At 43.7% G+C, this 13167-nt stretch overlaps 2 protein-coding genes across 8 annotated transcripts in view; both read left to right on the plus strand.

Moving 5' to 3' along the window:
- BLTP2 (bridge-like lipid transfer protein family member 2) overlaps positions 1 to 3657 on the plus strand; it is a 32135-nt gene extending 28478 nt beyond the window's left edge. For 3 of the 4 annotated variants that reach the window (XM_075994315.1, XM_075994316.1, XM_075994317.1), the window contains exons 35-39: positions 1344 to 1479; positions 1588 to 1718; positions 1904 to 2005; positions 2299 to 2433; positions 2855 to 3657. In XM_075994315.1, the coding sequence (XP_075850430.1) occupies positions 1344 to 1479; positions 1588 to 1718; positions 1904 to 2005; positions 2299 to 2433; positions 2855 to 3037 (687 nt within the window). In that variant the 3' untranslated portion in view covers positions 3038 to 3657. Of the gene's footprint in view, positions 1 to 1232; positions 1254 to 1343; positions 1480 to 1587; positions 1719 to 1903; positions 2006 to 2298; positions 2434 to 2854 lie in introns of those variants that run through there. The other variant, XM_075994318.1, reaches the window with a different exon arrangement.
- Positions 3658 to 3675: 18 nt separating this feature from the next.
- Positions 3676 to 7914, plus strand: RSKR (ribosomal protein S6 kinase related). Of its 4 annotated transcripts, none has more exons than XM_020281232.2 (12): positions 3764 to 4025; positions 4414 to 4650; positions 4746 to 4841; positions 4958 to 5026; positions 5404 to 5473; positions 5710 to 5814; positions 5989 to 6029; positions 6270 to 6297; positions 6407 to 6496; positions 6580 to 6668; positions 6808 to 6918; positions 7368 to 7914. In XM_020281232.2, exons 1-12 carry the CDS (start codon positions 3951 to 3953, stop codon positions 7587 to 7589), a joined length of 1233 nt encoding a protein of 410 aa, XP_020136821.2. In that variant the 5' UTR covers positions 3764 to 3950; the 3' UTR covers positions 7590 to 7914. The 4 variants fall into 4 exon arrangements, with proteins under 4 accessions (XP_012596032.2, XP_020136821.2, XP_012596030.2 ...); XM_012740576.3 differs by having other exon boundaries at positions 4746 to 4829; XM_012740575.3 differs by having other exon boundaries at positions 4417 to 4650.
- The last annotated feature ends 5253 nt before the right edge of the window (positions 7915 to 13167 follow it).

The raw sequence follows: 13167 nt of genomic DNA on the forward strand, positions 1-13167 counted from the left end.
GCTCGAGGTTGGGAGTTCGAAACCAGCCTGAGCGAGACCCCGTCTCTACTAAAAATAGAAAGAAATTAATTGACCAACTAAAAGTATATATACAAAAAATTAGCCAGGCATGGTGGTGCATGCCTGTAGTCCCAGCTACTCGGGAGGCTGAGGCAGGAGGATCCCTTGAGCCCAGGAGTTTGAGGTTGCTGTGAGCTAGGCTGACACCACGGCACTCACTCTAGCCTGGGCAACAAAAGTGAGACTCAGTCTAAAAAAAAAAAAGGCTAGCTGTGGGGTGCTAAGAATTTCAAGATCAATCTCTCCTGTGGCATTTTATCACATTGTATTAAAGCTATTTGTTAATCTGACTAGGTTAATTTTCCTGTAGACAGTGAAATACTTGAAGGCAGGGACTGTATTTACCTGTCTTTGTATCTTTATCCCTAACTTTGGTGCCTAGCACAGAGATAGCATTTGGTAAATATTTGCAAAATGAATTAAAATTGTAGAGGATATTTAAGATTTTTATTCTAAGATAAATGCAAATGTATCATTGTGTCATGCACATATATCATGCACAGTTAAATCCCAGTTATTAGAATATATTTTGACAGCAATATAGTCCATGTCCTAACATTGACTGGATTCTTTAAGAATTCCTAGGAAAGAAAATTCCAAAACTTTGTTGCTGCTTGTTTTTAGAAGTTAAATTACAGTAATAATCAGCACCTGCTAACTTATTAGACTATTTCTAGTATTATTTGCTCTATGACCATAGAGTATACATCTAAAGTGCTGCAAAAGATTTATAGCTGTGACTATATGGAAAATGGGAAAATATGCAGAGCTCCTTTTGTAAGGGATGCGATTTTTAGAATCTGTGTTCAGCAAAAACAAAAACAAACAGGCTAGCTGTGTGCTATGTTTTTTTTTTTGTTTTATTTTTTTTTAACAAGAGTCTCACTCTGTTGCCTGGGCTAGAGAGCTGTGGCATCAGCCTAGCTCACGGCAACCTCAAACTCCTGGGTTCAAGCGATCCTCCTGCCCTCCTGCCTTAGCCTCCTGAGTAGCTGGGACTACAGGCATGCGCCACCATGCCTGGCTAACTTTTTCTACATATTTTTAGTTGGCCAATTTAATTTCTTTCTATTTTTAATAGAGACGGGGTCTCGCTCTTGCTCAGGCTGATTTCAAACTCCTGACCTTGAGCGATCCACCCGCCTCAGCCTCCCAGTGTGCTAGGATTACAGGTGTGAGCCACTGCACCCAGCCACAATGTGTGCTGTGTTATGCTGCATTAGGGGTAGGTAAACTGAGAAATGGTGTCTGTGCTTAATTGCTTTGACATTTTTCCACTTTAGGTAAATGTGGTGCCTCTCACCATCCAGCTGACACACCAGTTCTTCCATAGAATGATGGGCTTTTTCTTTCCTGGCCGAAGTGTGGAAGATGATGAAGTTGGTGACGAAGAGGATAAGTCCAAACTGGTGACTACTGGTGAGAACTTTTATGGTGGAGCACCAGAAGCATGGGTTGGCAGCCCCAGAAACAGCTGAAGCTTCAGAAAGAGAATGGATGACAGCCAGTGTGCTTGCTTTTTCATAGGAATACCAGTGGTGAAGCCTCGGCAGCTGATTGCAACAGATGATGCAGTACCACTGGGCCCTGGAAAGGGTGTGGCGCAGGGCTTGACTCGGAGTTCTGGGGTCAGAAGGTCATTTCGCAAATCACCTGAGGTATCAAACATGCCCCTGATGATAGAAAAATGGCAGAGTCCTGAGGTGTTCTATTTGGCCTAGCTGGGGATTTCTTGTTTCCTTTGAGTTTACTCCAGGGGTAAAAGGAGAGGGAGATGTTTGGGGTCCTGAGTTTCTTCTTTTGATGGTTTTAGGAGCTCACACTCCTTTCCTTCCTTTTCTAGCACCCTGTGGATGATATTGACAAGATGAAAGAGCGAGCTGCCATGAACAACTCGTTCATCTACATAAAGATTCCACAGGTTCCACTGTGTGTCAGCTACAAGGTCTGTACCTCCTCAGCACTTTCTAGAACAAGGTGGGAGGGGAACCTGATAAGATCAGGGATTATAGACAGGGAGACAGCCAGGTTTCTTGTAAAGCTGAGCTATGGGTGATAAATCTGCTGTTCCCTTTGCTCCCCTCAGGAGTCAGCACCACATCCAGACTGCAGTAAGGGGAAATCAGTAACTGTAGGTTGCTGTTGCAGGACTGGCATTCAAGTGACTGCCTTGGACTCAAAATGGCAGCTGATGTGTTTTCCCCTTCTTTCTCTCCCTTCCCCCTCCTTCTCTTGCAGGGTGAGAAGAACAGTGTAGACTGGGGTGACCTTAACCTGGTGCTGCCCTGTCTGGAGTACCACAACAACACATGGACATGGCTAGACTTTGCCATGGCTGTCAAAAGGGACAGCCGCAAAGCCCTGGTTGCCCAGGTATCCCGCCAGGGCTCATGGCTGTTTGGTTAGCAGGGGCTGGCAAGCAGATCCTCTGTTCAAGAGCCTTTCATTTTAGGATATATAAACAAATATCCTTGGGAAAGGGCAAGTGAATGAAGTGAAGGACCTCTATTCCTGCCCTCTCCATGACTTCACCCATATGATTAAATCAGATGTTTACTGAGTGATTCATATATGTTAACCACTTTAGGGAATTGAGGGCTAACAACCTCAGGTTTGGAATGGGTTCTTATTAGACTGTAAGCTTCTTGAAAGCAGAGACCATTTTATAATATAAATTACCCATTGTGCCATGCCATGAAAGTTTAATAAATCTTTGTTGACTTGGTTCATTTTGATTTATTCTGTCTGTCCCACTAATATTTACCTTTCCTTTTACTCCTTTCTAAACTGCCAGGTAATCAAAGAGAAGCTAAGGCTGAAGCCTGCAACAGGGTCTGAGGTTCGGGGAAAGCTAGAAACTAAATCAGACCTGAATCTGCAACAGCAGGAAGAGGAGGAGAAAGCCCGGCTCCTCATCGGTTTAAGTGTGGGCGACAAGAACCCTGGCAAGAAGTCCATCTTTGGCAGGCGCAAGTGATCTGGCGATTCCAGCAGCTGCAGTACAGGATCTGACTCTGGCTCAGGCTCCAAGGACTTGTGGGGTGGGAGGGGCCTCCCTTCATCTACCAGGATTTGTGAGGCTCAGAAGCCCACAGGCATTGCTCTTTAGCAGCTGGCCTGTTCCCTGCAGGGCACGGTGGACAGTAATGCTGATCAGGTTCCATCTCATGATGATCAGGCTCAGGGCCAGAGAGGTGACAAGAGAGCAAGACCCAGGGAATGGGCCCAGGGGGGATCCTGTTCCCTTGGGGTCAATTTAAAGGGTAGGGGGATAGTCTTGATCAAGTGCGATAAATTTTTATAGACATATATAAAAAATATATATATATATATTTCTAAGTGTAACTGCTCTCCCTCTGTGCCAGGAAGCTAAGGGAAGGGGACTGCTCCTCTGTCCCTTACTCCACTGCCTTGTATGAAAGAGGTATTAGTGTTCTGGGAGGACTCAACCCCTCCCCAATCTCTGTGCTAAGCTCACTTGGGAGGATGGCAATAGGAGCCAGGGCTGGCCATGGGTTCCCTACTGTTCCCCCTGGGGTGTACCTTGGAGAATGGCAAAAAAATGATTTAAAGAGGAAAAAAATATTTTAAATTTGATGTTTTTTGTTTTTGATTGTGTTGAGTGCATGTGTTCAGCCTGTCTGTCCTTCCCTCCCCATCGTCCCAAGACACATCCTGTAGGTGCCACTCTAATGAGGGTGGTGTCGTCTCTCCTCTACCCTGAAGCTGTATCACAGAAACTTCCCAGCCCTAGTGTGTCACTGGCCCCATACTGATGGGTTTCTGCACACTGGAAGAGGCGGGGCTCATGTAATGCAGCATCAGGGGGAGGAATTGCTTATATAACTGGGACAGCAGATTTAGTAGGAGAGAGGAGGCAGAGGCTGGGGATGGGAGCAGTGAGCTGTCGGCAGGGGCAACACACCCGGCAGGGGCAACACACCCGGGTAGCTGCTCCTTACAAGGTAGGCTGTGGAGTTGTAGCAGCGTATTGAGGGGAGATGAGGGAGACATGGGCTTGAGGCCTGGAAGTGCCTCGTTAGGAGCATGGCAATGATATCCAATGTGGGGGTGGGGCAGGGATGCTGTATGGTGAAAGCATCACAATCCAATACTGGCTTTTGTATTCCTAATGCGTCATGAGGAAAATGTCCAACGATTACTTTTCTAGAGGATTTGAATTGTGTCCAGGAAATCCAGGCCTTAGCACAAAGCAAGGATCATAGGAATTTTGCCTGGTATTCAAAAGTATACCTCTAGGGGTTGAGATTTGAGGGGAGGGATTGGCTGCTAAGATGGGCAGAACCTGCATTGCCTCAGGAGCAGGTTTAGAGTGGCTTCCTTGGTTCTCAGCAGGGTGGCAACATCCGGGGCCCCTGGAAGAGCCTCTGGTCAGGTGTGGGGACCATCAGGTCAGGTCTGGAAGAGCTGTGGGAACTACGGGGGCATCAGTGCCTGCACGGGGAGTCCCTAGAGCCAGCCCCACTGCTGGTAGAGAAGCCGCTATCTGAGTGGCCAGTGCCTCAGTTCATCAACCTCTTTCTACCGGAGTTTCCCATTAGGCCCATTAGGGGGCAGCAGCAGTTGAAGGTAGGTCAATAGAATTTCTGAGAAGAGTCACAGTCTTCAAGAAAAATCTAGAAACAACCCATCTAAATTGCCCTGTTCTTCATTTCTCTGTACAGATTTTAGGCCTTGTGGCTAAAGGCTCCTTTGGAACTGTCCTAAAGGTGTTAGATTGTGCTCAGAAAGCTGTATTTGCAGTGAAGGTAGGGATCAAGGTACTCAGTCACATTATTGTTTAGTCCTTGCTTCTAATCTTGGTTCCAGAGGGGATGGGAGGAATCAATAATTCAATAGCATTATTCTCTGAGTCATCACTCTACTCCTTTTATAGGTGGTACCCAAGGTAAAAGTCCTACAGAGGGACACTGTGAGGCAGTGCAAAGAGGAGGTTAGCATCCAGGTATGCACAGAGTCCTGGAAAGGATTGTGGGAAGAGCTAAACCACAGGTAGGGAAAGCACCTTTCTTGTCCAATTTTCCTCGTTTTCCTGGTTCTGCTTCAACTTAGTTTACCACCAAGGTAGATCCTGGGAAAAGTAGCTATCAAGACAGTTTTTCCAGGTCCTGTCAGGGAAATCACTTAGGCATGGCCCAGTGTATTCTTTAGTATTATGCTGGTTCCAGGATTACCAGGCAGCCAGTCCCAATTACTGAGTTCTGACCTGAGACATGAGGCAGCAACTCCTTTTCTGTACAAGTAGGTAAACCCTGATTTATTGGCTGCCTTTATCCTCGATGACCCAGTTCCTCCCTAACTTCCTGTTTTCTTTGTCCCTAGCGACAGGTCAACCATCCTTTTGTACACAGCTTGGGGGACAGCTGGCAGGGAAAACGGCACCTCTTCATTAGTGAGTGACTGGCCTCCCTCCTCATCCCCAAGGGTCCTTCTATCATAATCCCCACCTGAGATTACCTATCTCTTTTGGCTTGTTTTGCCTTTTCTCTGTTCCCTGTCTCATGGCACCTCTCTTTCCCAAAGGGAGAGGGAACAGCAGGTGGCATCAGTTTGGGCAGGAGGCCTACAATGCCTTGAGCCCAGGCATTGTAGCTTCCAAACATTGCCTAGATTTCTGGTGCTTTGCAGTGTGTAGCTACTGCAGCACAGATCTTTACTCCCTGTGGTTGGCTGTTGGCTGCTTTCCTGAGGCTTCCATACGTCTTTTTGCTGCTGAGCTTGTCCTAGTGCTGTGTAAGTGAAACAGTGGTAAAGGAAATGGGGAGGGAAGAATTAAGTTGGGAGGGAAAGAGAAGATAATTGATACTAACTCCAGAGGTGAAAAGATAGGGATATGGTGGGGACTACCAAGGAAACTGGAAAGGGCAGGAGACCCTCAGCATACGCCATGCTTGCTGTCATCCACAGGCTATCTCCATGACTTGGGCATCATCCATCGAGACGTGAAGGTAAAGTACTTTTTCCTTTGTCTGAGAAGGAGCTTAAGTAAGAAGTTCCAAGAAGGCAGAATGGAAGCTAAGAACAATTGACCTTTCAGCCCCCATGGGTGCCAAGGATTTGGGCAAGGGCTCTCCAACTATGGATTTGAATGCTGAGTTAGGGTATCTTCTTCAGCTGGGGGACATACATGATGAAAGAGAATTGAAAGGAAGAGAAAGAACAGTAACTTCTCACTTGTGATTTTTCAGATGGAGAATATCCTTCTGGATGAACGAGGTAGGTTTTTTTCCCTAGCTCCAGGATGAGAGGTACGTCAGTTTGGGAATAAATCATGGCTGATAGAGGATGGAACAGAGTGGTGGTGATGCTTTATCTTCTTTCACAGGCCATCTGAAACTGACAGACTTTGGTCTGTCCCGCCACCTGCCCCAAGGAGCCCGAGCCTATACTATCTGTGGTACTCTGCAATACATGGGTGAGAGGCTAAAACTGGTGGGTAAGCAATAGGCAGGAGGACAGCCAAAGGATGTCAATGACGAGTATCTTTCAAATCTGTAGCCCCAGAGGTCCTGAGTGGAGGACCTTACAACCATGCTGCTGATTGGTGGTCCCTGGGTGTCTTGCTTTTCTCTCTGGCAACTGGAAAGGTGAGAGAATGGTAGTAGTATTGGGCAGAAAAAAGAGAACCTTTGCCCTGTGGTGGGAAGAAGGAAGACCTTAGGAAATCTTGCCTTATTTCTACTAAGGAATGACTCCCTACCCATACCCCCAATCCTCTTAACTCAGTTTCCAGTGGCTGCAGAGAGAGATCATGTGGCCATGTTGGCAAGTGTGATCCACTGTGACTCTGAGATCCCAGCTTCTCTTAACCAGGAGCTCTCACTCCTGCTCCATGAGGTAAGGGTGAGCACTACTTTCCTTTTTGACTACCAAAGCATTCATGCTCTTCTTCCATAATCATTGAAGTGGTATTTCCCCATTCTTCTTAATTTGGGGGAGGGGGCTCCAATATAACCACCTAACTACTTGCCCTCTAACCAGTGCTTCAGATTTCATTCCTGAGTTCCTGGTTCCCAAATCTCCTCCCCATCCAGAAGGAGAGGGTCCCTTCTGAGACAGTGGACCAGAGCTGACTCTTACCATCTGAAAACTCACAAATACAGCTCCTTTATTCCCACCTTTGCCCCAAATTAGCCTCTGTTTCTCCCTCATTTACAAGTCTTTCACTCTTTAGGGTTCTTCTTGTTGTTTTCCATAGCTCCATGACTTCTTTCTCCTTTTCCATCTTCTCTGTTCAGTCCCTTACCTGTCCTACTCCCTCATCTTTCATGCTCTGTTTCCTTCAGCTCTTATGCCAGAACCCTTTCCACCGTCTGCGTTATCTGCATCACTTCCAGGTCCACCCTTTCTTTCGGGGTGTGGCCTTTGACCCAGAGCTCCTACAGAAGCAGCCAGTGAACTTTGTCATGGAGACACAAGCTACCCAGCCCAGTCAATCAGAGTCTATGCCCTTCAATGACTTTGACTGTGATTTGGAGTCCTTCCTGGTCTACCCCGTCACTGCTTGAGCCTCTCTACTATACTTTCCTGTTATACAACCCACCTCTCAAATCAACATCTCAGATTAGCTGGGCGCAATGCAATGGCTAACATCTACAATCCTAGCACTCTGCGAGGCCAAGACGGGAGAAATGCTTGAGTTCAGGAGTTGAGACCAGCCTGAGCAAGAGTGAGACCCCCCGCTCTAAAAAAAAAAAAATCTCAGATCAAGGTATTTTCCTTATTCTCATTTTTGTAAGTTTGAATCTTTTTATATTACTAAATTATCTGCATCTTTGTAAGCCTTTTTGGAATCAGGTTGGGATATAAATAAATAAAAGAATGTATCCTTTATCCTTTTATCTCATTTGTTTCTCCTTAGACATGTTTATATCTTTATTACATTTTTTTTAAAGTTGTAGAGACCAGAGATGCACATTGGATTAAAACCCTGAATACTAAAATAAAAATTAATGGTTTTCAAAACAGTGGTTAAGAGTATTAGATTGGAATTTAGGATACCTGGTGCCTGGATCTACAAATAACTTTTTTTTTTTTTTTTTTTTTTTGAGACAGAGTCTCACTTTGTTGCCCAAGCTACAGTGAGTGCCGTGGCGTCAGCCTAGCTCACAGCAACCTCAAACTCCTGGGCTCAAGCGATTCTCCTGCCTCAGCTTCCCGAGTAGCTGGGACTACAGGCATGTGCCACCATGCTCGGCTAATTTTTTCTCTATATATTAGTTGGCCAATTAATTTCTTTCTATTTATAGTAGAGATGGGGTCTCGCTCTTGCTCAGGCTGGTTTCGAACACCTGACCTCAAGCAATCCGCCTGCCTCGGCCTCCCAGAGTGCTAGGATTACAGGCGAGCCACCATGCCTGGCCTACAAATAACTATCTCACTGTCTTTTCCTTTGCTTCACTTCTCCAGTGCTCTTACCTTCAAGCTGTCAGCCAGAGCTGCTTCCACTTTTCCCTTTCCTTCTCTGCCACGTTTCCCTTCTTGACCAATAATGACCCTTTATGGGCTCCCAAGGTGCTATTGATGTGTTTAACAGGCTTGTCAGAAACAGTAGGAATGTTTTTCAAAGACCTCAAAAGCTGGCATTTCATCCTCTAAATATGCAGCTAAAAATATGCTCTGGGGGCTTTAGGAAAGCATGCAATAAATCTAATTTTTAAAAATTGAAAAGTGACTCTCAAAGCCTAATGTGAGGAAGAAAATAGAAACTGAAACATGGGTGGATTAATTGTCTTCTCTGGAGTTAATTAGGACAGCTATTCAAATCTTTTCCAAACCTTTTTGAAAAACATAAGGATTATTAAACTAATCATTTCCCCTAGACGGCTCAGGATTCAGTTTCTGGTGGACAAAGCAAAGGATTAAGATTTAAGGTTAGGCCGGGCACGTTGGCTCACACCTGTAATCCTAGCACTCTGGGAGGCCGAGGTGGGAAGATAGCTCTAGGTCAGCAGTTTGAGACTAGCCTGAGCAAGAGCAAGACCCCGTCTCTACTATAAATAGAAAGAAATTCATTGGCCAACTAAAAATATATACAAAAAATTAGCTGGGCATGGTGGTGCATGCCTGTAGTCCCAGCTACTTGGGAGGCTGAGGCAGAAGGATTGCTTGAGCCCAGGAGTTTGAAGTTGCTGTGAGCTAGGCTGACGCCACGGCACTCTAACCCGGGCAACAGAGTGAGACTCTGTCTCAAAAAAAAAAATGTTAGAGGCCGGCATGGTGGCTTACACCTGTAATCCTAGCACTCTGGAAGGCGGAAGCAGGAGGATCACTTGAGGTCAGGAGTTTGGGACTGGCCTGAGCCAGACTGAGACCCCGTCTCTACCAAAAATAGAAAAATTAGCCAGGCGTGGTGGTACATGCCTGTAGTCCCAGCTACTCAGGAGGCTAAGATAGGAAGATTGCTTGAGCCCAGGTGACAGAGCAAGACTGCCTCAAAGAAAAAAAAGAAAAAAAAGATTTAAGGTTAGAGATGAATCTCAAGAACCTTTTCCTTTAATAAGGAAAATCATATGGATCTTCATTTTGAATACATTTCTGGCTCTTATGACTTCTTTTCACTTTCCCTTAACTTTTCAAAAGTTTCATTTTTCAGATTTGAGGGGAAAATACGTTTTGATCTACACCATATTATTCTTCAGTTATATCTGATCTCTCTGCAGAGATATATCTGATTCTCCAAACAGAGTCTGGAGAATATTCTGTGTACTTTTATTTATTTATTCTGTTTCTATATTAAGCCACATTTTCCCTGTACATAGCTGGCATTTTATTGGCCTCTGGAGAATTGCTTTTCTGGATTGCATTTTGGTAATGCATATGAAATTGCATTTTGGTAATGCATATGAAAATCTCCATGAAATTTAATTGCTGTGGATACTGTAAAGGGTGTTTATCATTACAGTTTATGATGTGATATTTAATGATGTATGGGAGAAATTTTCTCTGGACCCAGTTGTGCTTTTCTGAATTGCTGTTTGGTTTTTACCTGAAGGATACTAAATATTCAGTTGACTGTATTTTTTTCTTTGTATTGATGCTGGACCATTTAGAGCTCAATTTGTGGCCTACCTTCAAGTATTTATGTATTTTGTGTGCTAATCATATTCTTGGTTTCCTTTTCTCTTTTCTACCTTTATTGTCCTTATTTTTCTAAGTTTTAGTCTTTCTGTGTTACTAAATTATCTGCATCTTTGTAAACCTTTTTGCAATCAGGTTGGGATATAAATAAATAAAAGAATGTATCCTTCATCCTTTTATCTCATTTGTTTCTCTTTAGACACATTTATATCTTTATTACATTTTTTTAAAAAGTTGTAGAGACCAGAGCTGCACCTTGGATAAAAACCTTGAATATTTGTTGTGGAGATGGGTTCTTGCTATGTTGCCCAGGCTGGTCTCAAACCCCTGGCCCCAAGTGATCCTTCCAAAGTGATGAGATTATAGGCTAGCGCCACCACACTGGCCAAGAATGATTATTTTTCTTTACAAAAAAGCATACATACTACCTTGGTTTTGCTTATATTCTGAAAACATATTATTTCAGATTTCATTGGCCTCTCCATGAGTTTTTTTTTTTTTTTTTTTTTGAGACAGAGTCTCACTTTGTTGCCCCAGGCTAGAGTGAGTGCCATGGCGTCAGCCTCGCTTACAGCAACCTCAATCTCCTGGGCTTAAGCGATCCTCCTGCCTCAGCCTCCTGAGTAGCTGGGACTACAGGCATGTGCCACCATGCCCGGCTAATTTTTTGTATATATATATTTTTAGTTGGTCAATTAATTTCTATTTTTGGTAGAGACGGGGTCTCGCTAAGGCTGGTTTCGAACTCCTGACCTTGAGCAATCTGCCCGCCTCGGCCTCCCAAAGTGCTAGGATTACAGACGTGAGCCACCACGCCCGGCCCTCTCCATGAGTTTTGCTGATATAGGGAACTCCATTGATTAGTAATTGTCACACTGCCTCCTTTGCTCAATACTCCATTATACACAGCAGCAAGGCTAATATTAATGATTCCACAATTTTATCCTTGAGTTCTCATTGAACTCTCTGGTGAATACTTCTCAGAGTTGCTGATTTATGTTATATAATTGGATTTTTACAAAATCTCTAATCTTAAAACTTTTAAACTATAACTTTTTAAATAATTGAACTCCTATTTCATATCATATATAAAACTTAATTCCAGATAGATTAAAGATTTAAATGTGGTCACCAAAACATTAAAATTCTTAGAACATCTGCGAGACTAGACCTAGAACATCAAAGGATAGAGGGAGATATATAAACCAAGATAGAAAATGAAAGCACTGGCTGGGCATGGTGGCTCACACTTGTAATCCTAGCACTCTGGGAGGCTGAGGCAGGTGGATCATTTGAGCTCAGGAGTTTGAGACCCCATCTCTAAAAACAGAAATTAGCTGGACAATTAAAGTATATATAGAAAAAATTAACTGGGCTTGGTGGCACATGCCTGTAGTCCTAGCTACTCGGGAGGCTGAGGCAGGAGGATTGCTTGAACCCAGGAGTTTGAGGTTACTGTCAGCTAGGCTGACACCACAGCACTTTAGCCCAGGCAACAAGAGTGAGACTGTCTCAAAAAAAAAAAAAAAGAAAGAAAGAAAGAAAGAAAATGAAAGCATTATAAAAGACAAAGACATACCTACTTACATAAAACTTTGATGCATGAATGGTAAACATTTGACCATGTAAAAATTTTATCTTTGTATTACCAAAAATACCATTAATAAAATCAGTGGACAAAAAGTAGATCTAAAAATTAATATTTGCAATGTGATGACAGAGTTAATGTCTAACAAGGAGCTCTTACAAAATAGAAAAGAACCTATTTTTTTAAAAGGGCAAGGAATATGAAATAATGAATTAGATCTGTATCAGTTGTCTTAGATGGCTTTATACAAGACACTGAGCACAAAAGTGCAGAAGTGTAAAACTTTTTTCTCTCCCGTGTGTGTGTGTGTGAGAGAGAGAAAATGAGAAAGAATCTGTGAGACGTTGGATAGGAGAAAGGAGTAATGCAAATGGAAAGAGAAGGAGAAAATAAAGGCACTGGACCTCAATCCCAGACACTGCAGTCTGTAGATCAATTAACTTTTAGGAAAAAAATGTGTGTGTGTGTGTGTGGTTTGTAAATAAACAAAACCTCTATATGTTTGTGTATGTGTTTTTACGAAAGTACACACAACTGCTTACTGTAGGAGGGTAGAATGGATGGGGGCGGCTTTGCCTTTAATACATCTTTGCATTGTATTGTTTTACTTGCTATAACCAGTATCTAGTATTTATCATTTGAAAAACACCAGACTTTTAAAATCATGCAAAACAACAGTATCAATAAATTAATTCTTTTTATGTTACCTATGTACAGTGGCACTTTCATTCTCATCTACCCCTTCCTATCCATCCTAATTTCTTGCAGGAAGCACCATATCCCTTTAGCTACTACCTGGCTTCTGACATACCACCTGCAACAAGGACTAACCATTCCAATCCACACATTTCTATAACAAGCCTTTATTATTGGCACTTAGAGTTTTCTGTCTTGGCTCTTCTGCCACTTCCCACCTTTGTCATATTTGCTAGGTCTTTTGATTGACCACAAGTACTTACCCCTTGGGATTCCCTCTGCTGAATCTTGGGCAATCCCAAGCTCAAGTTTGTCCTCTTATATTATCTTCCTCCCATTTTCATTCAAGCCACTGTTATCTCTAGTTCTTTTTTTTTTGAAACAGAGTCTCACTTTGTTGCCCAGGCTAGAGTGAGTGCCGTGGCGTCAGCCTGGCTCACAGCAACCTCAATCTCCGGGGCTCAGTGATCCTTCTGCCTCAGCCTCCCGAGTAGCTGGGACTACAGGCATGCGCCACCATGCCCAGCTAATTTTTTTTTGTATATATATTTTTAGTTGGTCAATTAATTTCTTTCTATTTTTGGTAGAGACGGGGTCTCGCTCAGGCTGGTTTCGAACTCCTGACCTTGAGCAATCCGCCCGCCTCGGCCTCCCAAAGTGCTAGGATTACAGGCGTGAGCCACCGCGCCCGGCCTATCTCTAGTTCTTATATGCTGCAACCA

The sequence above is a fragment of the Microcebus murinus genome, chromosome 18, assembly GCF_040939455.1.
Source record: "Microcebus murinus isolate Inina chromosome 18, M.murinus_Inina_mat1.0, whole genome shotgun sequence".
NCBI lineage: Eukaryota > Metazoa > Chordata > Mammalia > Primates > Cheirogaleidae > Microcebus > Microcebus murinus.

Coding starts and splice junctions, on each gene's coding strand:
- RSKR (XM_020281232.2), top strand. CDS start 3,951: ATGGGAGCAGTGAGCTGTCGGCAGGGGCAACACACCCGGCAGGGGCAA. Junction 6,030..6,269: donor TCATCCATCGAGACGTGAAG/GTAAAGTACTTT, acceptor GTGATTTTTCAG/ATGGAGAATATCCTTCTGGA. Junction 6,298..6,406: donor TATCCTTCTGGATGAACGAG/GTAGGTTTTTTT, acceptor CTTCTTTCACAG/GCCATCTGAAACTGACAGAC.